Source organism: Vipera ursinii (assembly GCF_947247035.1).
Source record: "Vipera ursinii genome assembly, chromosome: 2".
Classification (NCBI taxonomy): Eukaryota; Metazoa; Chordata; class Lepidosauria; order Squamata; family Viperidae; genus Vipera; species Vipera ursinii.
The window spans coordinates 137990129-138015535 of NC_139513.1; the positions used below are offsets into that span (position 1 = coordinate 137990129).

At 41.4% G+C, this 25407-nt stretch overlaps 1 protein-coding gene across 2 annotated transcripts in view; it reads right to left on the minus strand.

Moving 5' to 3' along the window:
* Window positions 1-5242: 5242 nt before the first annotated feature.
* Window positions 5243-25407, minus strand: part of NR4A1 (nuclear receptor subfamily 4 group A member 1) — a 42772-nt gene continuing 22607 nt past the window's right edge. For both annotated transcript variants that reach the window (XM_083352417.1, XM_083352416.1), the window contains exons 2-7: window positions 21066-21898; window positions 14813-14942; window positions 13635-13786; window positions 12682-12884; window positions 10597-10775; window positions 5243-9791 (exon numbers count right to left, since the gene is read on the minus strand). In XM_083352417.1, the coding sequence (XP_083208543.1) occupies window positions 9535-9791; window positions 10597-10775; window positions 12682-12884; window positions 13635-13786; window positions 14813-14942; window positions 21066-21896 (1752 nt within the window). In that variant the 5' untranslated portion in view covers window positions 21897-21898 and the 3' untranslated portion in view covers window positions 5243-9534. The remainder of the gene's footprint in view (window positions 9792-10596; window positions 10776-12681; window positions 12885-13634; window positions 13787-14812; window positions 14943-21065; window positions 21899-25407) is intronic.

Here is a 25407-nt window from a genome sequence, read left to right on the forward strand (position 1 = left end):
GGTCTTCACACTGTCCCAGAAGCCTCACCTCTGGGGGTAAAATGTTCATGGGGTGGGGCAATGGCAGAGAAGGTTCTCTTCCTACAGAGGTTCTGCTGAGACTCCCTGTATGGTCTCCACCACTTAGCTTCTCTGCCTGATTGGATGAGAGGGGTCAATATAATTGGGACAAGACAGTTCCTCGGGTAACCCGGTCCCATGCCATGAAGGACTTTCAAGGGGATAACCAGAACCTTGAATTGAAGCAAACTGGTCTGATAGCAGCTCACATAGGTGTTACATGGACAGTCCTTGGGGTGCCCAGGACTGCTGGCGCAGCTGTGTTCTGCAGCAGTTCAATCAAATCGATTGACACTAATTAGTAAAATGTGAAGCTAAGCAGGGTCAGATCTTGTGAATTCTTGGATGGAAGAAGAAGATAAATCCCAGGCTTGTAGATTAGACTGGGAACTTAAAATGATATCCCAGAAGGTGGAAATGGCAAATCGGTGGAATGTCATCCCCAAGAAAAATGTACAGACCAGTCCATGAAGCCATCAGGAACTGAGACTGTCTCCAAGGAACTTAACTGCAGGGTTAAGAAAATAACAGGAAAGAAATGGTGTTGACATAAGAAGCAAAGTGTAAAAGGAGTGGACAGCTTAAGTGAGTCTTCTGCTCTGGATGCCAGGGAGTCCTTTAAAAATCCCGTCCAGATGACCAAAGTTAATCGCTACTTAGCATTTCGGTAGTTCTATCACACAGGGAAGATCCTTTGGAATAGGAAAAAAAAACCTGATGCATAAAACAGAGTGGGAACAGTTCAAAAGGCAGCCAATGGGGTCTCAAAACTTGAGAGAATCCGGAAATCTAACCACAAAGAGGGACATAATGGTTATGAGCAGCCGACTGCTATTTTTTTGTTTTTTGTTTTTCTCCTGACTGACTGTTCAGATCCCAAGAGAGTGGGTGCTTTTCTTCTGTCTGGCTGCCTACTTGAAATCTGGTGGGGGCATGGCTAGAATCTCTGTAGCAAACAGATGTTTTGCAAGCCCATTGTGTGTATGTGGGTTTTGTCTGGCATAGTGACCCGGTTAGACTTTGCTGACCAATCTACTTTCAGGACCAAGGGTCTCATGGCTTTTCCCCCACACACATAGATCCCTGGTCCTAAAAAAATCTATGCGGGTAAGCCCTATCCACAGGGCAGATTTTGGGTAGCCTACGTGTCTTATCCTGATTGATGTATATCCAATAGCTCAAATTCTTTTAATATGATGTTGGCCAAAGGTAGGGAGGTTTGTTACTTTCTAGCATTATTTTTAGTGTGGTAAAACTAAGCTATTTCCTATGAACAGGCTTGGCTGTTGCTGTCAAAATGGGTTACATGTTGGCAACCACATGGAAATGGTTGCTGAATTTCATTCAGGTTTTCTAAATTTTATTTCCTGGTCCACCCTATAGGCTTAGGCCAGGGGTCTTCAAACTTGGCCCTTTTATGACTTGTGGACTTCAACTCCCAGAATTCCTCAGCCAGACACGCTGGCTGAGGAATTCTGGGAGTTGAAGTCCACAAGTCATAAAAGGGCCAAGTTTGAAGACCCCTGGCTTAGGCTTTCCTGAAAGTACCCCCCTTCAAGCACAAATCAGATCTGACCCTCCTTAGATTTTCAAGATCAGTCATGGTCAGGAGAGGACATCAAGAACGTGTACGGAACAATCGTATTAACTGTAATCAGTGTAATTTAATTTTAATTAAGCTTACATTAAAGCTAGAATACACATACATTTTTTGTCCTAATACATTTATTCTAATTCCACCCATTTTAAAAGTGTAACCCCTGGAACTCTACTCAAAGGCCATGTAAGTCTCAGTCCCCAAACAGCTGAGTATCTTGTACTCAGAAGAGGTGCAATTCAGACCCCATGAGGATCTGCCCCCCCTTTCCCCCCCTTGGTGGAGCCAAACCTCTTCCATTTGTATTCAGAGTTCTGTGTTCTTCCCATAAAACTTTTTTTGGAATTTCAGCTGAGGAATTCGAGCCACCACATACTCCTGTATGGATAGACAAGAACAGACAGTTAAATGTTTCTATTCTTGAGTAGCAATCTGTATAATGGACAATCTTTCTCACTTGTTCTTTCTTAGGCATTAGGTATATAGATCCAAAATTATAAACTGGTAGGTGAACAAGAAAAGCAAAGCCAGAAAGTTTTCAGAAAGGAGGCAAATACATATTAAAGAAAGGAAGCTCAAGACAAAATGTTTCCTATCAAAAAAAGCTTGAGGGATTAAAGAACAGGTGATTGGAACTCTTCAGCTTAGTAAACCTTGAATGGCAGTAAACTTTCCTAATGCAGAAGAAAAGGCAAATTCCGTGATTTACCATGCTTCTTTGTTTTGTGTGAATATCAAAACATCAACCAAGCCAGCACATTGTTGAGTTGTCAGCTTAGTGGTAAATTATTGTGCAAAGCTTAGATTGCTTTAAATCTGATTCTATTCCACCACCACCACCAGCAGCATTTTTAAAGACCCCCCACAGCAAGTTGTATTTAATGTGATGTTAATCTTTGCTTAAATCCTTGGGTGACACCTTATTGACACCACAGTTGTGAAGCTGTATATTCAGCAACTTTGTTCTGTCAAACTCTCTTACCTTAACACATTTCACAGATTTGTTGTAACAATCAAATGAAGAAGTGCTATGTGCACTACTTGTGTTCTTGGGGGGGGAAATGATCATAAATGCATGAAAGAAATAAGCAAATAGCTTGTTTCCTTGGAATAATTCAGGGAATCCAGCCCGGCAGTGATTTGGATAGTGCCAGGGTCCTCTGCAAAGTCCCACTGAAGGCTATCTGCATACTGGACATTAACAAAGAGCCTGTTGGGGAGGTAGAGATAAACCTGGCATCTGCCAATCAAGTAGGGGATCATCTGTCCTCTTTTAGCCCATTGGTAACAAGAAATCATTCTGGCCAAGACCTCTTCCCAATGGTTGCACTAACTAGAATGCTTTGCCAGTAAGACAGGCTGTAAATTGATTTAACTGGGACGCTTCAGAAAGGGTTAAAAAAAAAGCAGTGATAAAGCTGGCTCCTTCCTATTATGCACAGCAAATCCAGATAATGGAAATCATGCTCATGTGTATGTGGGGGAAAACCCCATTTGAAATCCACCCAGAATTAGTAGATTGGTTCTCTGTTCCATGTTGCCCCCTTCCTATTTTAGCATTAGTGCAACCCTGCTTTCCAATGTGCAAGAATTTCTGTCTGTTGCGTCTTCTAAGATTGGAAGACTGAGAACAGGGATAGCCTTGTGTTTAAAGAAAATAGGCAGAAAAGATAAACTCAGGCATGCTGCTTTAAGGTTCTATTATGGGCTGCTCTTATAGAAACGGTCTTCTCAGGGAGACCCACATGCCATGACCATAACTCTCCCCAAGCAGATGCTGTGGCTCCTTTTAGAGAAGTTCACACTGAGACCTTTTACAAAGAATTGAGCACTCCAACAAACAAATCACAGCAACGGCAGGGGACTATTCTAGTCAATTCTATAGGGCTCCCTTCCACAGTCTGGTGTCCTACAGGCTGTTGAACTTCATCACTTCTAATCAACATGACTGGAGGATAACAGACTGGGGGGTTTGCTAGCAAAGATGACAAGAGATACTTCATTCTCCTTAGCCAAGTCTGTGTCTTGATGCCATTAAGTTAGTCAGTTCAACTTTCAGAAAACTGGATTAATCTCATCTGAAAGACGGGATGGATTAATCTCATTGTAAGGATAATGAATTATATATTGAAGTGGTGGAGCTCAGCTACTGAACGAGCCAAAACAGGGCAGAATTCCCAATATGTATATATCAAATAAATAGGCACAAGGTAAACTACAGTGTATACATTCAAGGAAATCATGTCCAGACATGAAATTGGTAATATGTAAACATTTGATACACAACGCATCATTTGAAGTACTCCTGATATCACTTGAATGTGGCATTTAGGTTCGTACCCATCTTTTGCATGACACAAATAGGTAGGTAAGAAGATTGATCCATTTTTCTCACTATAATCTCCCAAAGCAGTTTGAATTATAATGACAATTGTGTCATAATGATGGTGATAGGGATAGCCTTGTGTTTAAAGAAAATAGGCAGAAAAGATAAACTCAGGCATGCTGCTTTAAGGTTCTATTATGGGCTGCTCTTATAGAAACGGTCTTCTCAGGGAGACCCACATGCCATGACCATAACTCTCCCCAAGCAGATGCTGTGGCTCCTTTTAGAGAAGTTCACACTGAGACCTTTTACAAAGAATTGAGCACTCCAACAAACAAATCACAGCAACGGCAGGGGACTATTCTAGTCAATTCTATAGGGCTCCCTTCCACAGTCTGGTGTCCTACAGGCTGTTGAACTTCATCACTTCTAATCAACATGACTGGAGGATAACAGACTGGGGGGTTTGCTAGCAAAGATGACAAGAGATACTTCATTCTCCTTAGCCAAGTCTGTGTCTTGATGCCATTAAGTTAGTCAGTTCAACTTTCAGAAAACTGGATTAATCTCATCTGAAAGACGGGATGGATTAATCTCATTGTAAGGATAATGAATTATATATTGAAGTGGTGGAGCTCAGCTACTGAACGAGCCAAAACAGGGCAGAATTCCCAATATGTATATATCAAATAAATAGGCACAAGGTAAACTACAGTGTATACATTCAAGGAAATCATGTCCAGACATGAAATTGGTAATATGTAAACATTTGATACACAACGCATCATTTGAAGTACTCCTGATATCACTTGAATGTGGCATTTAGGTTCGTACCCATCTTTTGCATGACACAAATAGGTAGGTAAGAAGATTGATCCATTTTTCTCACTATAATCTCCCAAAGCAGTTTGAATTATAATGACAATTGTGTCATAATGATGGTGATAGGAACAAGCTCTTGCTATCAGTCTTACAACATAAGAAAACAAAAAACAGAAACTGCACAGGAGAGAAATCAGTTTGACAATTTTGGAAGGAAACTGAGCAATAAACAAGAGTTTTTAGACCAAGCTGAATATTGCGTAATCTTTCCTTATTGAAAGACATGTCTCATTAGAGCAGTGTTTCTCAACCTCTGTATCTCTAAGATGTATGGACTTCAGCTCCCAGAATTCCGGGAGTTGAAGTCTACACATCACAGAGAAGCTAAGAATGAGAAACACTGCAATAGAGATATGGCAAATTACCCAATAGACTATGTGCTCTTGGCCATGCGCTCTTGGTGAGATCCTAGCCTGTGCTTCCATTCAGGTCTGTCCTTAAGTACTATCTTTTTTCTTGTAGGAAGAACCCCACAGTTGCTTCTTCTGTGGGGAAAGAATGTGCACGCACCCAATATTAGTCTTGGATTGACCCACGCAGGGACTTGCATTTAAACAGCAGAGCCTACATGCAATGTTTTCATCTGGATATCTGGAAGGCTTTCAGCCCCTAAGCCAGACACGTCAAACTGGTAATGTCGCGCAACGTATTGGGACGGTTTTGCCATTGCCGGCAATGGGGTGGGCGCGGCTTCCAGATGATGTGTCCAGCCCGCGGGCCGGCAGTTTGACACCCCTGCCCTAAGTGATTCTATATATTATAAAAGAAACTGGGAGAATTTTGGTTTGCACCATTTCTGGTTCCAGAAGAGGTTTAATAACTCTTGCAAGCATTATCATGCACAAACAAGGAGAAAGGTTTCCATTTTTCCTCTCCGATGTGTGACAGTATACTTGCTACCTGCAGAGAAGGTGTTTTAAAAAATAAAATAATAACTGGTCTGTAAGCAAAACCAAATGAATAGAAAAGAGACATGGTAAGGCAAAATATTATACGGCCAGTACATTAAAACAAAAATAAATAAAAAACAGCAGGCAGAGCAGATAACAATAGCTGGCAATAGCTAAGAGCAAGAAAGTTGAAGAAAGAGACAGAGTGGCTAATTTTGACTGTAATAGACCAAACCTTAAGAACAAATGCATACAAAACCAGAATTGAGAAGACAGCAACAGATAGCAAATGCTGTCTCTGCAAAGAAGCTGAAGAAACAGTAGACCACCTGATTAGCTGCTGCAAGAAGATTGGCCAGACTGACTACAAACAACGGCATGACAAAATAGCAACAATACCTGCAAGAAATAACACTTAGCTGCAAGCAAGAACTGGCAAGACCATAAAATAGACAAGTAGTAGAAAATGAAGAAGCTAAATATTCTGGGACTTTAGAATTCAAACAGACAAGCATCTGCCACATAACACCCCAGACTTAATAACTGTCAATAAGAAAGACAAAAAAAAAGTTGGGATAGTGGACACTGTAATACCTGGGGACAGCAGAAGAGAAGAGAAAGAACTAAAGAAACGTCACAAAACACAGACCAACAAATTGAAGCAGAATGGCTGTGGCAAAAGCAAGCAAAAACAGTACCAATAGCAATAAACTTTTTGAGTGCAATCACAAAACAACTAGAGCACTACTGGAACACCATCAGCACTGACAAAATCACCCTCAGTCAATTGCAAAAAGCAGCTTTACTTGAATCAGCTTACATCCTGCGGCAATACCTTTAACACCACCAAGCAACAACATTGTCTAGCTCAGGTCCTTGGGGAGGACTTAATAGGTGAATAAAAATGCCAAGTCCAGTCTAAAACTCTGGTTGCCTGTATGACCAACTGTAATAATTTATTAAATTTGTATGAAACATGGGTAAAATACAATTAAATAATATTCACCAAAATGTTCCCTACCTCCCAAAAGGGAGAAGACAAAACTCATAAACAGATCACCAAGGTAACAAAGAGTTACTCTAGTTACATTTGTAATAGCCTTTGAGGCTGATGGGTTCTGGGTTTTTTCTTTCTTTTTCCTCTTTTTTTTAATTAAAAAAAATCTAATAGCTTGGTTAGGGTTGGAGGTCCAATGGACAGGTAGGGGGAGACTTGGTCTGTAACCTCAGCTAAATCCACATCAAGTCCTAGAAAGGTAAGCTAATCAACTCATCTTGGTATGAGTTGATGTGTTTAACTCCCCTCCCAACCTGTTTGGATTTCCAGATTTGAACTTGGATCTGCTTAACTAGGCTTTGTGGAAGTAGCTTATACTACTATCCAGAGCTTCCAGTGGTGAAAATCTGTTACTTGGTTCATTCCAAGTAATGTTTGCCCAACCTCCCGCTTTTCTTATCTTCAAAGAGATTACGGCAGCATGAGGATTCTTTTTCAACTTAAAATAGTTGTTTGAAATCCGCTAAACGTTGTTGTCCGTGACTCCAAAAAAGACAATAAAACCTTAAAAATAGCACATCAGGAAAAATGTTACAATATTTTCAGAAATATTTCTAGAAGTTGTCCTATAGAAGCAAATTATGAAAAGGTCCAATATCTGAAGATAAGCCGTACACTTGCTAATGCATGCAAATGAGTGAATGCGCATTAAATGGATGTGAGTTAACAGTTGGATTTATACGGTATGCAAAGCCAGAATGAGAATATGCAAAGCCAGAATAAGCCAAACTCAGCCATTGCGTATTAAAATCTTAAAATTTATTGTACTGTAGCTATATCAGTTTGGCTTATTCAAAAACATGATTACAAACGGTGGCTGACAGCAAATCTCTGAATCCTACAGCAACCGAAAGCACTGACGAAAGCAGAACAATTAATGTGAAATGTCACATCACAAATGGTTCGGGGTTGCACAGACAGCCCTCTGGAGTCCTTGGTGCTCTCTGAAGTGATTTGCTGGCAAATGATGACGCTTCTAGGTAACATTATCAACGCTAGTGAGTATGGGATTTGCTCCCTATTTATATGCAGTAGTTTGCCAGCCAGTATTGATAAGAGTGGTTTTCTCCTCGGTAGTTTCTTGATTAGGGTATTGTTTTCTGTTTGGGTATAAGCTTGTGGAGAGAACGGGGGTTTGCTCTTTCGTTTCTTCTTAGCTTTATGTTGTCTCTTTTGAATGGCGTGTAAATAAGGTTTATTTCTATGTGTTTGCCGATGGCAAATTTGTCTGAACGCCAGGCTTCCAGGAATTCCCTAGAGTTCTTGGATCTGGCTGAGACAACTTTCTGTGCAAAAGACCCCAAACTGATCGATCACCCACGCACCAAACAGGGCTGAGGAAAATGCCTATCACTGCTTTCTATAAAAAGTGTGCACATACCATAGGAAACAGTGTAAGTTGTCTGGCCTTCGGCTTGTTTTTTCTTTCTTTTCTATTCTGGCCCTTCACTTCTATGCTGGAGTTGAAGCGTGGAACGAGAGCCACGCCGTCCCCCTGCGCAGAATTCTCTAGTTTCACAGAACCTGGGCTACTCTGGCATGTAAATGATCAGGCACATAAAACAAGTGGGATTAAGAGTTACATCTACCTGGATAATCTTTTTTATTCAATATATTAAATATATATATTTATATATATATTAATAATTGGAAAAGTCACATACTGGAAATTGGAAAGCAGGGATAGACAAATATAAATGTCAAAAATGGAGGACTTTACAATACAAAGTTATTTACATAGAAAGACAGAAGGTGTCCTGCAGGTGTAGAGCAATACACAACTGTTGGTGGCTCAAGACCAAGAGCCTTCCTTTCCTCTGTATTTACAAGCCAACCCATCATTCTTCTTATATACATCTTTTACAAAGAAAATACTCAACAGAGCAAAACAGCCATTGTCTAAGCAGAAGGTGGGAGGGACGTATGCTTATTTACGGCAAAACTCTCCCTGAACTCTCCCCCCCTCACTCTCCCCCCCCTCCCCCAGTTGCACCAAGGACAGGATGCAAGCAGCTTCTAGGCCAAGGGGTTGGAAAACTTCACTTGCCAAACCTGGGAGTGAAATCCAGGGCTAATGACAAGGTCAAATAAGAGAAGGCAACCTTTTTAAAAAATAAAAATAAAAAAAAATCTAAGTTTCTAACTGGCCTTCAACTGTCAAATCAATGGAAATGTTCCATTCATGATACAGACAGTGGCTCCATGCAACACTGTGGAAGATGGGTGCTGGATTGCACACAGAGCTGTTGGCAGGTCCTGGAACAAGGCAGCATTGTTTAGGGATTGTGCACGTAACCCAAGAAGGCACACAGGGCTTCCCCCACAAGTTAAAAAGAAAAAAGAAAAAAAAAGAATACGAACTCCAAGTTGTCTCAAGTTCAGAGAGAATTACATGGCAATTCTTAATGTCCCAGTAACTTCTAAACATAAAGGGAATGAGGGGGAAAGGGCGCATACAGTGCTTATGGTTTTCAGTCTCCAACCACTGGACTAACATTTTAAAACACTCTTCTGGAAATGTCTCTGGAAATGTTTCTGCAAACTTCCCTCTGGATGGAAGGTGGCAGAACATTCTTTCTGCTAGTTTTCTCTCCCTCCGAGGAAGATAAATGGTGATGGTGGTGGTAGCAGGAGGCAGGATGAGGAGAAACCCAAACAAAGCCACTCTCCCCCAAAGTAAGCACCATTTGGTTCATGGTGGTGGCTTCCTTCCACCTTGTCCTCAGAATGGCAGTGTGTCCATGAATATTTTATCCACAATTGGAGGAGGGGGCACCAGGTCTTCTAGCTTCAAATAGAAGATGCGCTGTAGGCCTTGAGTGCAAAGGGTGCGGAGCTCAGGAAGTTTGCCCAATAATTTTGAGAGGCAATTGGGCTGTACCTGCTCACTGGTGATGGAAGTCACGTGGTCCTTAAGGCAATTGACAATGCGATTCTGGAGGTCTTCAACCTTCTTTGGCTCCTTTAGCCCATGGCGATCTGGTTGGTAAGGAAGAAGAAAGCGAAAAAAGTCTTATTTTAAAGCATTTAGATATACGACTTTTTCTGGAATTTATTACAAAGCTCTAGCCCTGAAGTTTTGCTATGGAAACTACAGGAAAGCTGTGGTTTTTATAGAAACATTCTCGATTGTACAAATCTATGTCTCAGCAGCTACATCAGAACAATCCTGCCTTGTGTTTCACAAAATATAAACAAAGAAGCAAACAACGTGAGACCTTCCTTTGGACATATCAGTTTCACCACATAAAGACAAGTATACAAAAGTTGGGATTCTATGAATTTTTTTTTCCAGGGATCTCCAGCAAATGCTGCCTGACGCACATGGTCTATGATGACTAAGTTGATTATTTTCGACCTCCCTAATACTAGATCCTATTCCAGGGACAGAATGTTTGGTCCTCCTAATGTTACTAAATTGCAACTCCAGACAGTTGTGATTAATGATGAGGGATGCTGAGGCTTGCTATTTAGCACCTGAAAGAACTGGGTAGACACAGGTTTCACACACTTGCATTACACTTTTTCTGAAGACTTCTATATTACAGGCATGAGTGAAAAATATTTACACATATATATGAAAATAAGACCTTACAAATAAGACCTTACAATTCTGGCTCATTATAGAGCTTAGAATCTCTCAATTTCCATATTCCTAACAAGCAAAGTTGTTTGACCTTCTTAGGATTCCCTGACCCTCCGTTCTATATTGTATTTCCTGCTTGCATGTCTCTCTTGTCTGCTTGTCCATATATTTTTCTCAAGAGTCCTCCTGTCCACTTACCTGTAATTATGACAAGTGCTGCAAGACAGGAGAAGGAGGGCACATCAATGTTCATGCGGTGGAGGTTCTGGGAAAATTCTATGATGGAATCTATCCATTCCCCAAAACCCCGGACACACTGCATACGATGCAGCACAACACCATTACAGAAGATAAGTTTGCCTTCTTCTGGCTTGGATCTGCAAGAGACAGAACACTGTGTAGTCAGAGAAGAGGCTCAGAAATGGACACCTGAAATGGAATATGGTAGTAATGGCAGAACTATGCAGAAGGTCCCAAATTCAACCTCTGGCTTCTCCAGGAAGAGCTAAAATCAACTCATCCCCATAGACCCTGTGGATTAAGGTGACAGTTAAGTGCACAGCATTTCCTTCCTTACCAGTTGTGACTGGGAAAGGGCGGCCCACTGAATCTAAGCAAGCGTGGGTGGCTTGTGTTATTTCTAATTATCACATTTAGAGTTGCTTGTGTTAATTATGTTTTTATTTGCTGCTTCTCAGAATGAATTCAGGGCAGCAAATATAGCTCTTGCATGCATCAAAAGATATTCTATTTTTTTCTCTCAGCTGCACTGCAAGGTGGCTAACTCAAGCAGGTGTCATGAAGCCAAGATAAAGTTCACACCAAGCTGTTTTAAGCCTTAAGTCCCCTGGTCAAAGTCTGACATGCTATCCAATGTATTATCTCAACAGATTTCCTTTCTCATCTTGCAGGATTATGTTGCTACTTTGAATATTGTTCTTACTTTGATACCTGCAGTCCCTAATGTCTCTCTAATGTCATTTCTAAAGTCCTATTGATTTATCTAGTTATATGCACATGCACACTTTTTATTTTAAAAATCCTGAAATGTTAGGTATACATGCACAAGATAAAAGCAATGTACATTCACTTTTAAAAATTCCTTTAAAAAAATCACTGCAAAAAGTCCACTACTTTACTGAACCAGGAGAGTGAGTTTGTTCATACTGGCATCATTGCCCGGGGCGAATACTCACTAAAGTAGTTATGTGGAGTACAAATCAAATTAATAAAATAATTGGAGTGGGAAGCCATTATATATTTTAATGGTAGTAGTAGTAGTGATAATAGTGATCAATACCGGGAATGCAAAAGTCATAAGGCTATGGTAACTACAACTTCCTTGTTCTGATGTTCAAGCCACTGGTGCTGTTGGTTCCATCACTGAAGAAGAGGTCAATGTCCATTTTGCTTGCCTACTGGACCATTTGGAAATGGTCACTGAAAAGCACCCAAAGTCCTCCAGTGGAGCTTATCCACAAAAGGCATCCCAGCCTCTTTTTGCTGTGCTCCTTTGATGTTAAGGAGCATACGTAACACTTTAAAATGAGGCTGCACAAAGTTATAACTCAAAGTATTGAATGGTTTCATGTGAACCGTTTCTAGATTGCAAAGGCTAGGAGCCAGATGGGGCTAACGGACATGATGGTTTTTACTATTTATTTATTTATTTATTATTTATTTATTTATTTGTTTTTATATACCGCCCTTCTCCCGGAGGACTCAGGGCGGTGTACAGAGAAATAAAGTAAGAATACAATAAAAATAAAAATTTTTAAAACCCAAATCCATCAGGCCAGGCCGGCTTGTTGGAACAGATAAGTTTTTAGATCACGCCGGAAGGAGCAAAGGTCGGGGGCCATCCGGATTTCAGCTGGTAAGCGGTTCCAGAGGATTGGCGCACCCACCGAGAATGCTCTCCCCCTGGGGGTCACCAGCCGACATTCTCTCACCGGTGGCACCCTGAGGAGGCCCTCTCTGTGGGAGCGCACAGGACGGAGGGATGTTGATGCTGGCAGTAGGTGCTCCCGTAGGTAATCCAGACCCATGTCATGTAGGGCTTTGTATGTCATCACTAGCACCTTGAATTTCACCCGGAAGGCAACTGGAAGCCAGTGCAGCTCACGGAGCAGAGGTGTAATATGGGAGTATCGGGAGGCCCCCCCAAAGCACTCGTGCAGCTGCACTCTGCACCAGCTAAAGCTTCCGAGTGGTTCTCAAGGGCAGCCCCATGTAAAGAGCGTTGCAGTAGTCAAGACGAGAGGCGTAGCTAAGACGTGTTACCTGTATGCTAGCCGTAGAATGAAGAGCTCCAAAAATGCAGATTCCAAAAGCAGGTCCTGGTCTTCTTTTGGAAGCTCTAGGAAGCCCTGAATCTTCTCTGCCCATTTCCGGATCACATCCATTGAGCCCGTTAATAGGTCATAGAACAGCTGCACATCCACACAGTCCTCCTTCTCAAACTGATAGGAGACAGATTCCTGGAACTGGCAACACAAGCAAGCAAGTCTTTAGAAAAGATGTAAGGTGGCAAGCATTCTAGAAGGCACACTCAAGAGTTCCTTTATTCTCTAAGTCAGGGGTCCTCAACCTTGTGGCTGGCTGAGGAATTCTGGGAGTTGAAGTCCACAAGTCTTAAAGTTGCCATGGTTGAGGACCCCTGCTCTAAGTGACAGGAATGCATTCTATAAAATCCCTTCTGGCACTCTTTGGTTCTGGCAGGTCTATCTAGCATGAAGAGCTTCAGCATTTTAGACAATGTGCTCCAGAGGGTGAGCAGGACATACCACATAAAGTTAAAAGTGACGGCTTATTTAATACGTTGGAAAGTGAAAAGTTTGCTCCTAGGTTAACAGGATGGCTGTCAATCATCAAATGTAGTACTGTTAAATATCTGCTTCATCATTAGTCATTCCTAGCTGGGAATTCCGGGATCAACAGTCCAAATATGTGGCCTTTCTCTGAGCCACACATGGCCAGGCCTCTTAAACCAAGCGTGTATTTTATAAAAAAAGCAGAGTAAAAAAGGGAGAGAAACATCCATTGCCTTCTGTGGAAGAAGCATCAGAAGCTTCCAAATCTCATCAGGATCAAATGATGGTAAGAAGATTGAGGTCCAAAGATATCAGGCATATTTTCTCACTTCTAAGTTTCAGAAATTCAACCCCCCCCCACCAAAATGCTAGTGTCTAAGCAGGGCACAGAGTCTCACATTTTTCAAAGATGTAGAAAAATACCTTGGAATAGTCAAGTTTGGTAGCGCTGGGTACAGAATCTATGTGTGCTCTCACAAGAGAGGAGATGAGGCTGACCGGTGAAATATCTTGAGCTTGTTTGGGCTTGGAGGGCAGCCGGCCGCGTCGGCCTTTCAGGCTGTCGGTCCGCACCACTGAAACGAGAGGAAAAGGGAAGGGGAACAGAAAGGCGAGGAAAGGATTATAGGCAAGCAAGAACTATCACCAAAAGAAACCCCACAATCCAGGAAGAGCTGCTTCTTTTTTAAAAAATCAAGGACCACAAACTGAATCTCAGCCAGGGGCATATGATGTTACGCTTCTGTGCAGCTTAGCGCCATCCAATGGGGTTTAGAGCCGTGCAGCATTCTATAATGAGGGCTTTTTAGAAGGGCAGAATGCAGCATTCTCTAAAAATTAAATTTGTTCGGGTTTGGCCTAGCATATTTCTGAACACTGACATTTTATGATTCCATTTGATTCATAATTTATTCAACAAATCACACCAAGGATTTAAGCAGTGTGTGACCCTGGTCAAAGACTCTAACATCCCAGCAACTACTCTGAGCAGCCAGAGGAAGTGGTCAGAAGCTCCAGCTTGCTTTCATTAAATTTTCAATCTTAGAAAAATCCATGGAGGAAAGTGATGTTCCATTGATTGCCCCCTGTCACAAGGCTCTGAATAGGTCAGTTCCAAAAAATGAAGATCTTAATGTCCAAAAGTGGGTACCAATCCTCCTGGCCTGAAACCTCACCCTGCTTCTGTACATAATACAGTTAAAGTTGTTTGGCTTAGCACAAAAAGCCTGGCAACTGCCCATGCTGATAAGTCATTCTTAAAGAGTGGATGTTTCCTACGATTTCAGACCATCCCAATGGCTACGAAGAGCTTTTAAACCCTCCTTTGCAATTACAGGTACTGGAACAGGCAAGTGAATTACATAACAAATGCAGGCAAAATACTATGTTTCTTCTTCTTTTTTTGTAGCCAGTTGCCATTCCCCTTGCAAATATTTAATTTGAACTGGGAGTCAAATATCTAATTCCAGTCTCTTGCAGCCCTCTTCAACCTGGAAACTTACAGGCATATGGAAGCTCAACTATTAAAATGCCTCACCAGCCTGGGTTTCAGAGGACCTTAGGATGAAGAAGGCCAGTGAACAAGAAGGAACATGCCTCACCTTCTTTGACCATTCCCACAGCAAGGCACTTCTGGAACCGACAAAACTGGCACCGGTTTCTCCGTCGCTTGTCCACAGGGCAATCTTTGTTGGCTAAGCAGATATATTTGGCATTCTTCTGTACTGTGCGCTATGAGAGAGAACATAAGATTAAGCTGTTATAAATGAAGGGCGTTTCAACCTTGGTGACTGGGAGACGAAGAAGTATTAACCAGATATATATTTCTTGCAATATTTTCACAACCTAGGTGGTTTCTCGTGTCATCAGGGAGTTATCTTGTAAGCATGACCAAAATCTCATATTCCATCTAGGTGCATCTTCAGTGCACAGCTAGACCTGAATATCTTCCGTTTCCAGGTAATAATATTCTAATGTCACAGAAATTGAAGCTGAAAAAATAGAAACTGCATGGAGCAAGCATAACTTTAAGTATCAGCTCATCACCTCTGGTAAGAAAGAATGCAAAGTGTTTCTCCTTTAAGAGAACTCCTAGTAACTCCAGCCTGCATTGGTAATTGTGAAGAATGTTGGAAACAGTGGTTCAACATTTGGAGGGTCTAACATTCCCCATTCCTTTGCATTATTGGATTGTGGTATCTACATAAAAAGACACCCACCCACACATGCACTGAGGTGACATTCTTTTCATGATGTTACACATATGACAGACCTAGTGCACCTAAAATCACTGTACAGATGATTCAGCAATCCAAATAATACACATTTCAAGTATTTTGGAAAAGCAGTGATATATCTGGAAAGTCCTCTTTCCATTCAATTGGTGGAGATGCAAGGGAAGCCAAATTCTTCAGAAGACAGCTCTTTATTCATCCATAGATGTTAACCCTCTAGCTTTTCTAGTTTCTATTTTTTTTTTTCAAATTTGTTCATTCCACCTTGTTTTAGCAATTTTTTTTAAAAAAAATCTACTTTGAAATGTATACATTCCTGCATGCAGGTTTCTTTACTTTAGGCTTATTTATAAGTCTTGGCAGCAGAACATTCAGAGATGGATAACACAGTCATAATGGGACTGTGAACATATATCAGCAATACAGTAAACTGTCCCTTCCATGGTCAGGAACATTTAACAAAAGGCAGGGCAATCAGGGTAAGTGTTAGGACTGCAGAAAAGCCTAGAAGTTGAAGAGCTTGCATTTTTTATTCCATTTCTTCTTTCTTTTTTGAGGCTGAGTGGGGCCTGTCTTCTTTCCTTGGAGAACTAAGACAATGTCTTTATTTATTCATTTGTTTGTTTGCATCTATCCCTCCTTCAGGAGCTCTAGGCATTGTGTATAGGGTAACATTCCTCCTATTTGTCCCCAACAACCACAATCTTGTGAGGTCGATTGGACTGAGAAAGAGGGACTGTCTTCAAATTACCCAGTGAGGGCTGAGGGTAGGTTAGGACCTGGGTCTCCCTGGTGCTGGCCCAACTATGCCTAAGACGCCTCAGAGGCTAGACTTGTTTCCACTGTTGCCTAGTAACGGAGAATAAAGAGACTTGTCTGGGCCTAGCATGTGTTGGCTGGGAAACCCAGCCTAGAAACAGGCTGCAAGCAGAGATGGCAAATTCAAGGTATCAGAGAGTTTTCCAATGCTGAAGCCTTTTCCAATGCTGAAGCAAAGAACTCTAAACCTTTCTAAATTAAATATGGAAGAAAATTTAAAATGGGCACAAAGACTGCAATTATATATGCAAGCTACAGATGAAGAGCAAGAGTCAGGAGACTGTACACATTGTGTGAATGGTGCACTGTACAGGAGAGAAAGCTTTAAAAAAAATCCTTCTTACACCCTTGCAGACCAAGCAAACAAAACATTAGCAACAGCTCTCACTGCATTTCAAACGGATTGGGAGCCTAACTGAAATCATGTTTTTCAATAGCTCCAGTTTTGGCAACTTCCTAACAGCCATTAGATGGCAACAGAGAGAGATAGAACCTGTCTCTCTGCCACCATCTCTTGGTCACCTGAATGTTTGCAGCCTGTGAATGGTAGACTTATTCTTGAGGAAGCATGGAGATAAGTTATTGTCATCATACTTGAGAGAAAAATCTCAACATTATAAATTTGGAGCCACCACAATGCTAATGCAACATTATTTTGGAAAATACCATAAAATAAACAAGACCTCATTCTTAATTACTGGGATAGGTAAAATGTTTAAATTATCTGTGTTTTGTATATGAGATGTGGTAGTTATCTTACATTAAACATTGCAAAGTAAGCAACAGATAGTTTACTTTTCATGTAAGTTAATATCTGTAGGTAAAACAGATGTAAAGTTGGTTGACCATAATATTACATACTAGTAATACCAGTATTAAACTTAATAATGAAGTTTACTTTTGGCAGAGATTCTCATTTGTTCCTTTGCCCTAGGGACCCAGTAACCCTTGATTTGCTTCTAAGCAAAGCAATTTTCTCTAATATAATGTACTTTTGTAATTTCCTCATTACATAGAGTTGTATACATTTTGGTCCAAACTACTAAATTAGAAAAGTCAGAATAAACTTTCTTTTGGCTTGACTTGGGATTGTACAGTATTGACTTTGGAATTACAAATTAGGTTCATATTCAAATGTGAAGCAAAGAAATTCATCCCTTATGTATTTATCTGTTCTAGAGAAGTCATTCAATTGAAAAAAGGCATATTCTGATCGCAAAATCAATCACCTAGGTTAAGATTTGCATGCTGCAAAACAGATGTGCAATTGAATTGTTAGATCCTCGAAACATAGCCATGAATTCCCCCTTTCCCCCACTTCTAACCATCTTTCTAGAATATATCCAAATTGCAAGGAGTCACCTGATCGTTCCACCACCAAAATCTCCCTCATGTCAATTTTATTTACTTTATGAAGTAAAGCAAACCATGTGTAATTTTCTTCAAGGAGTTTGTAATGTTTTGTTTAAATGGGATTTAGCGCTTTAGCTAAATTTGTAGTCCTAGCAGCTTCCTTTCACTTCAACCCTAATCTCGGGTTTATTGGGAAACATCTATTTGCCATTTCTACTCAGAACATAATCCAGAACTGGATTGAATCCCTGCCTCACTTAAGAAATTTGTGGGGGAAAACATGTGCAGTTAAGGAAAAACTGGAAGTTAGTGTCTCCATTGCCCTATGATTTCAGGAAGATTCCATTCTATGTATTTGGAAATTATTCATACTACTGTTTACACTCAAAATTGATTTCAGACCCATACCTTCTGCCAAGATCTTGGGTGGGATAGCTACTGGTTATTTGCAGCAGGGAACTTTATATCTCAGAAACATTAACACCTTTATTTATGGTTGCAAGAAAGGAGATTTGTGGCCAGCGTAGCACGATCTACACTAAAATGGCTCTCTGTAGGATATGTTGAACTATTACTCCTATGATTCCTAGCCAAGCAGACTAAATGTATCTGGTGGTTAAAAGCTGAGCAAAGTAAAAGAAAGTCATGTAATGCAAGAAATCACATTTAATATTAAAACACATGTAGAATCGAGCTGAAGTACAGGTAGTCCTCGACTTACAACCACAATTGAGCCCAAAATTTATGTTGCTAAATGAGACATTCGTTAAGTGAATTTTGCCCCATTTTACAACCTTTCTTGCCACAGTTGTTAAGTGAATCACTGCAGTTGTTAAGTTAGTAACACGGTTGTTAAGTGAATTTGGCCTCCCCGCTGACTTTGCTTGTCAGAAGGTTGCAAAAGGTGATTGCATGATCCCCGGCACACGGCAACTCTCATGAGTCCGTTGCCAAGCATCTGAATTTTGATCATGTGACTATGGGGAATGCTGCAACGGTCGTAGGTGTGAAAAACGGTCATAAGTCACTTTTTTCAATGCTGTTGTAACTTGGGTCACTAAATGAACTGTTGTAAGTCGAGGACTATCTGCATTTTGATAAAGCAGTTCTGGTGATAATGCAGCACCTGTTAACTGAGCTCTACTGATTTACAGCAAAATAATCATTAATGTTCAGTGAATCACAGTATCAAGGCACCCTTAGAGTCACTGGCTGCTTTTCAAAAACCTTAGCTTTTATGGCTACAAACTGGCCAGACATACTGACTTAGTCACCTAGCTGAGCTCCATCGGAGCTCTTGAAGCTCTGCTCCTCTCAGCCGGCTCACAAAGCGCCCTTCCCAGAGAAAAAGAGAAAGGCCTTTCTCTTATAAGTACCGCTATTCTCCACAAAGGCAGGGAACGCCCTCCATTTCCTATCATTGCCAAACCACAATGCAAGGGAGAATTCAAGAGACGGAAATGTGTGCTGTCGAGAGGCCTCCTTGCCAGAAGCGCCTGCCCAGGAGACCACATTAGGGGTTGCTCAAAGTAACCAAATGTGAGGAATGCAGACCCTGTTGCATTTTCTGACAGAAGTCAGAAAGGACATCCCAAGGGAATAATATCTTTTCTTTTTGACCCAGTCCAGCCTTCCTCTGGCTGAGATTAGACAGGAGAGCTACGCTGTGGCCTGCAAGCATGAAAAGGAGCGGGAGTGAAAATTGTATTTCAAGCTTTTCCTTACATGTTGTTGTTAAAAAAAAAAGACTTGGCAAGTAGTTAACTTGCAGCCTTCTGGATGTTGCCAACTTCCAGTCTGGAAGGTCCTGTCAGCTGCAGCTGCTGAAGTTTGTACTTCAGCAACAACTGGAAAACTGTAAACTTAGCTTGTTTACTAGCTTGCCTTATAACATCCTGAAAGTAAGCTCATCCCCTGAAAGTTAGTGTTTGCACAGCCAAGAGAGATATAAGGATGCAGATATCTGCCGGTGTGGAGAACCCCAAAGTTTGCAGAAGGCCTAAGATTTGTAATGAATATTATAATGAATATTTGAGAGAAGAGACCCCCCCCACCCCAAAGCACTGTGAACACAGAATACTGACTGAGTGCCTGCTGCGAGACAACACCCAAAAAAGGCTTTTCAAAGGGAAAGGGAGGGGAAGACGGCCTTCCTCAACTTGCTGTCCTCCAGATGCATCGGGTGTGCAGTCCCCAAGATTTCACAGCCAACTCTGTATTGAAGACTTTCCTAGTCTAAGTGTCCACTCAATAAACAGTGGTCAGACTAGAGAAGCTGAATATGCTAGGCCAGGGGTAGGCAACCTCGGCTCTTTTATGACTGGCTGGCTCAGGAATTATGGGAGTTGAAGTCCATGAGTCATAAAAGAGCCGAGGTTGCCTACCCCTGTACTAGGCTAATTTCAGGTATGCTATTTGACTGTGTTCTCCTCTCTCTTCCCCACTGCTTCCAGACCTGTCTCCCTTTCTGCTTTTGTGGCCTTCCAAAATCTCTGCATTCAGAAGAGCAGTGACCATCTTTGGGTTGCTCAACCATCCAACAGATCGGCCTCCTCCCGCTTGGGATGCTACAGGTATGTCCAATTAACAATTCCTATAATTCATAACCACATCCTCATTTTCTTACACTGTTTTTTTCAGAGCGGTGAATGGACATTTCAATTCTTCTTCGTGTATCTGCAATGGTTCCCCCCATCTATTCTACCCCTTCCTGAAGATTCTACCGCTTTTTCCTTGTGATTTTTGGCAGAATAGCCTTTTCCCAATATGGTACCTGCCAACTCCATTGGCCAGCAGCTCCTTTAATTTTTGTTCTTAGACTTCTCCCCCCCTCCCCCCCCCATTTTTACAGCAATCTACAATGCCTTTTGGGAATTCTGTGCACCAAGGAGCTAGCGATTCTCGGCTGCCTTAGGTCTCAACAGTTTCCAGATGAAATAAGGGTAGCCTCTGAAATACACAGAAGGATTGATATGGACTTAGGGCTTGCCAGAGCTTTTCTATAGCCTCCCACTGAAAGAATTTTTCCCCCCTGCCACCTACCCTTATGAGGGGAAGAGAGTGCTTACAATGACCTCCTTTATTTAGAAAGCAGTCAGAGAAAGGTCTGATGAGTCATCCCTATGGCAGTCAACACATAGCAAAGGCTTTTCCTTTCCCTCCCTGGAAAAAGAGGTCTTCAAATCCCGGCATTCTTTGCTGAAGCTTAGGGACATGCAGAATGCTGGGATTGTCTTCAGCCAGTCAATCCCAACCTCATGTCCTCCAAATTGGATGAGGCTACAGCTCCTCAGCCATCATAGGAATAAGCCATGCTGGTTAGGGAATTCAGGGAGTTGTTGCTTCAGGCTGACTGGAAGACCACTGGCTGGAGAGAGCTAATTTAATAGAACTAGAAGTTTCAAAATCAAGTTCCAAGCTCTACTTTGAAATAACGTATTCCTCTTACCTTGAAAAAGCCCTTGCAGCCCTCACAGGTCCGGACACCATAGTGTTGGCATGAAGCGTTGTCCCCACACACAGCACAGCGCCCTTCATTGGATCCAGGGCTGCGTGTCTTTGTTGGAGAGAGGGAACTGTCCATCAGGCCAGATCCATCTAGGCCTGGTGAGGCCTGGCTGAGCGGCAAAGGAGAAAAATGGACTGAAGAGGAGGTTTGTGGGAGTGAAAAGACTTCTCCATCCACCAAATGCTGGTGGGTCGTCGGTTGCATCTTCAGTGGACTCTGGGGTGGAACTCCAGCGCTGTGAGCCGAAAGGCCAAAGGAAAAATAAGATGGTTGAGCAGAACTACTCTTGGGAGGCTCTGCTGCTGCTGCCGCCACCCAAGGCCTCATGCCCTCATAGGTATGAGTGGGGGAATAGCTTCCAAAGGAGTTCTCCCAAGTTGGACCTTGGGAAGTCTGGAAACTTGGTGTGGAAGGGGAAGGGACTGAGCATGGACTGCCGTAATAGTCTGAGCCACTTGAGGACATGGTCTCATCCAACTGGCTGCTGAAAGGACCAGGATAACAACCATATACTTGGAAATCTTCCAGCTTGAAGGATGTGGTATTGGGGTTCGCAGCTGGAATCTGATAGAGGAAAGCGTCAAATTCGCCTGTATAATTGTCCATGAAGGTGCTGAAGCTGGGCAGAGTAGTAGTGGCAGCAGAGATCTCAGTATTGACCAGGTCCATGGTGGGTTTGCCAAACTCAGGGGTCAAGAAGTCTGCTGGGTAGCGCTCGCAGGATCCTCCATTCTGAAGCGAGGTCCCATATTGTGTTTGGATACAGGGCATCTCTATGGAAAGACAAAGGCAGGAAGAAAGAGAAAATCTGTTAGATATTGGAGAGATACAAAAAGTCCTCCCAAGTAGAAGTTAGTTGCATCTGTGTTGTACTTTAGAAATTGTCATGAATTGATTTGGCAGAAAAGTGAGCTTAAAGGTGCTATAAAAAGGGAGGGAGGGTCTTGTGAGTTTTCCCTGACCTACTGACTAAAGTGATAACTAGTTAACACAAGATTCTAGAAGCTGTCGTCCCAGAAATGTAGATGGCCAGAGAAGGCTGGTCTCCATTAGATACCCTTACAAAAACGGTGGGCTTTTATTAACACCAGGACAAATTGTTACTTCAGATTTAATACAAACCAAGTCCTTGGCCTTGAACCTTCCTCTTGATCGCAGTTCTAAACTTTTATTTATCGAAGCAGAGGAGCAGAAATGGGGAAGGAAAGAGTTTGGAGCCCTTGTTAAAAGGAGGACTAATATTTCTGATGCCCTATTTCTTCTTGGGAATATTAGAAGGAGACACAAGATGTTCTCCTTCCTTTCTATCCCTGATATTCCTCTCCATGAAAAAGAGAAGAAGCTATTAGTCACAATGTTGAAAGTTGGAGTAAATGATATTTCTTGACACTTGCAGTTGAGCGGCGGTAATTTTCTTCTCCTCACATATTCATCTGGTTTGCTTCTAAGTTTATTCCTACATCTTTTATTTTTTTTCTTTTATGAAATTGGGGTACTGTTCAATTTCTTAAATTTTCTGGATATGCGAAGCAGCTGTCATATATGTGTGGTACTACTCCCTAGGCGATACAAGGTATGCCGTGAAGAGCCTCACTACATACACCCCAGAAAGGATTCCTGTGTTTTTGTCTGAAATTAAAAATATTTCTGCCAACACAAGAGACAAGTGCAAAGGTAAAACCTTTTCTTTGTGTGTCTAGAAAAGCCATTCTTCTAAAACAATAACGAGGCATTATAATGCAAACCCAGCTGTAGATTTGCAATATACTTATCCCATCTGCTTGGTTAATGTCATTTCTGAGAATAATGAGGGTCAAACATTGGATATGATCAAGTGTTTTAATGGGGAAAGAAAGGAAAATGAACAAGACAAATGAGTAAAAAAAATGCAACGAACACAGAAGGAACAGGAGCCCTTGAATTTTATACTGGGTTCTCTCTCAATGTGGGGAATAAGAACTAAAGCATTAAGCCAATACAGGTAGTCCTTGATTTACAACAGTTCATTTAGTGATCGTCCAAAGTTACAATGGCACTGAAAAATGAGACTTATGACTATTTTTCACGCTTACAACCGCTGCATCCCCATGGTCATATGTTCAAAATTCAGGTGCTTCAGATCTGATTCATGACCATTGCAGCGTCCCAAGCAAAATCAATGAAGCCAGATTCACTTAACAACCCTATTACTAACTTATCAATTGCAGTGATTAACTTAACAACTGTGGCAAGAAAGATTATAAAATGGGGTAAACTCACTTAACAAATGTCTCACTTAACAGAAATTTTGGGCTAAATTGTGGTCGTAAGTTGAACACTACCTGTAGTATCATGAGAGAAATAGGCAAGCATTCTATAAATGTGTTCCAAGTGGAAAAAACCCCCAGCATATTTCACGAGTTTCCTTATGAAAGTTAAAGGACTGAAGTAACCATCTATTTATCTAAACAACTTCCCATAGCTTGTTAAAGCTTGATTCTGAAATTTCTACTGCCGCTATTTGTTCCATCTTAATTTTACAAACTTGGAACCATCAATATTCCAAAGTTCTGAAACAACTTGACATATAAAACCAAGGTAGAATTTGGTTTGGACTGAGTTACGGAGCAGGCCTTTCCCTAATATTATGAGGCAACATGGTTTTGAAAACTTGACCTTCAGGTTGGTGAACCAAGGAGCAAAGAAAATGTATCCTGCCTCTAAATTCTCTTTATCATCTCAATCTCAATCTCCTATACAAAATGCTCAGTCCTAGAAGCAATAATTCTGTTATTACCTGCATCACAATCAGTCCAGTTATTAAAAAAAGGAAATGTTATATGTCGCTGCCTTGCCAGCAGTATAGAGGAAAACTACATTATATGAAAAAGAGGTTTTGGTCATGTTGCATTCTACTTGATCATCCCACTTCTATCTTATTGTAGTCCTTTGTTTGAAGCAGATCCATCTAAATGTTTGATTTGTCTCTTAAGCAGCAGCCCCTGACAAGGGACATGAAAACTGGACCTGTCAGGAAGACAGAATCTCAGAGCTTTATAGTGTCTTTGAGAACTTCCCCAAAGAGGAATTATGACTGCAAGCATTAGCCGAGATGAAAGTCAAGTCTATACCAGCAACTCTTGTGGTAAAATGAAAGTTGGTTAGGTTCTGTTACCAAAAGCTGCTGCTTTAATAGAGGAAAGAATTATGGGATGCTGAGACATAGAGAGTTCCAAGAGATTTTTAACACTGCACCTTTGAAATAAGGCTGTCACCCATTTCTGAGAGAGACAGGAGCTCCTTTTTTAGTAGCTCACATGCAAATCCTTAGTTGGAAATAATCCTCACTCTGCTAATTAAAATCAATAAAAAAATGACAGACAACCTGGAATTTGGATGGGCAAGAACTACATCACCTAAGAAGTGGCTATCTGTTCCAGAACAAGTAGTTTTTTGACTTATAACCATAACTGGAACATGAATTTTGCCCACTAAGCAACGCAGTCATTAATAAGTCATCATGTGACGGACCCGATTTCGAAACCATTTTATACTGTGGTCATTAAGCAAACCCAAATTGTGATCACATGGCCCCTAGGCATGCTGTGGTGGTTGTAATTTTGAAGATAGGACGTATGTCACTTTTTCCAAGCCCGCTGTAACTTTGAACCATTGTTAAACAAACCATCGTAAGTCAAGGATCACCTGTGTTGAATTTCAATTGAAAAAACAAAACTGAGGCTTGCAGCTTCTTCTCAATTTGTTAAGAGGATCAATTGATGTTGGCAAAAAAGATTTCGAAAAATATTGTTGGCACCCTTTTTTTTAAGGAATGTGATTCCTATGAAGGTTTTTCCCTGTTAATTTGTCCCCAGATTTGAGCAAGACTTCAACACGTGCGTGAATCGATATCCTATCCCAGGGGTAGGCAACGTTGGCTCTTTTATGACTCGTGGACTTCAACTCCCAGAATTCCTGAGCCAGCATGGCTGGCTCAGGAATTCTGGGAGTTGAAGTCCACGAGTCATAAAAGAGCCAACGTTGCCTACCCCTGTCCTATCCTAAGCTCTCAAAGATGAAGTGGCAGAGGGACCGTGAATCTCTCAACTGCTAAGTGATTTGAGTCCCTTGCTGAGTCTCCATCTGAGACGAGGCTTGCATTTACAGCCTAGACTGGCCAATTCTGCTCAACTTCTCCTCTTCAAAGAAAATATCTTATTCACGCATCTTTGAAACCTCAGTATGCCGGCATAAGCCCTCTGCACACCCACTGACACTATCTGATCTTGTTATTCTGCATTCC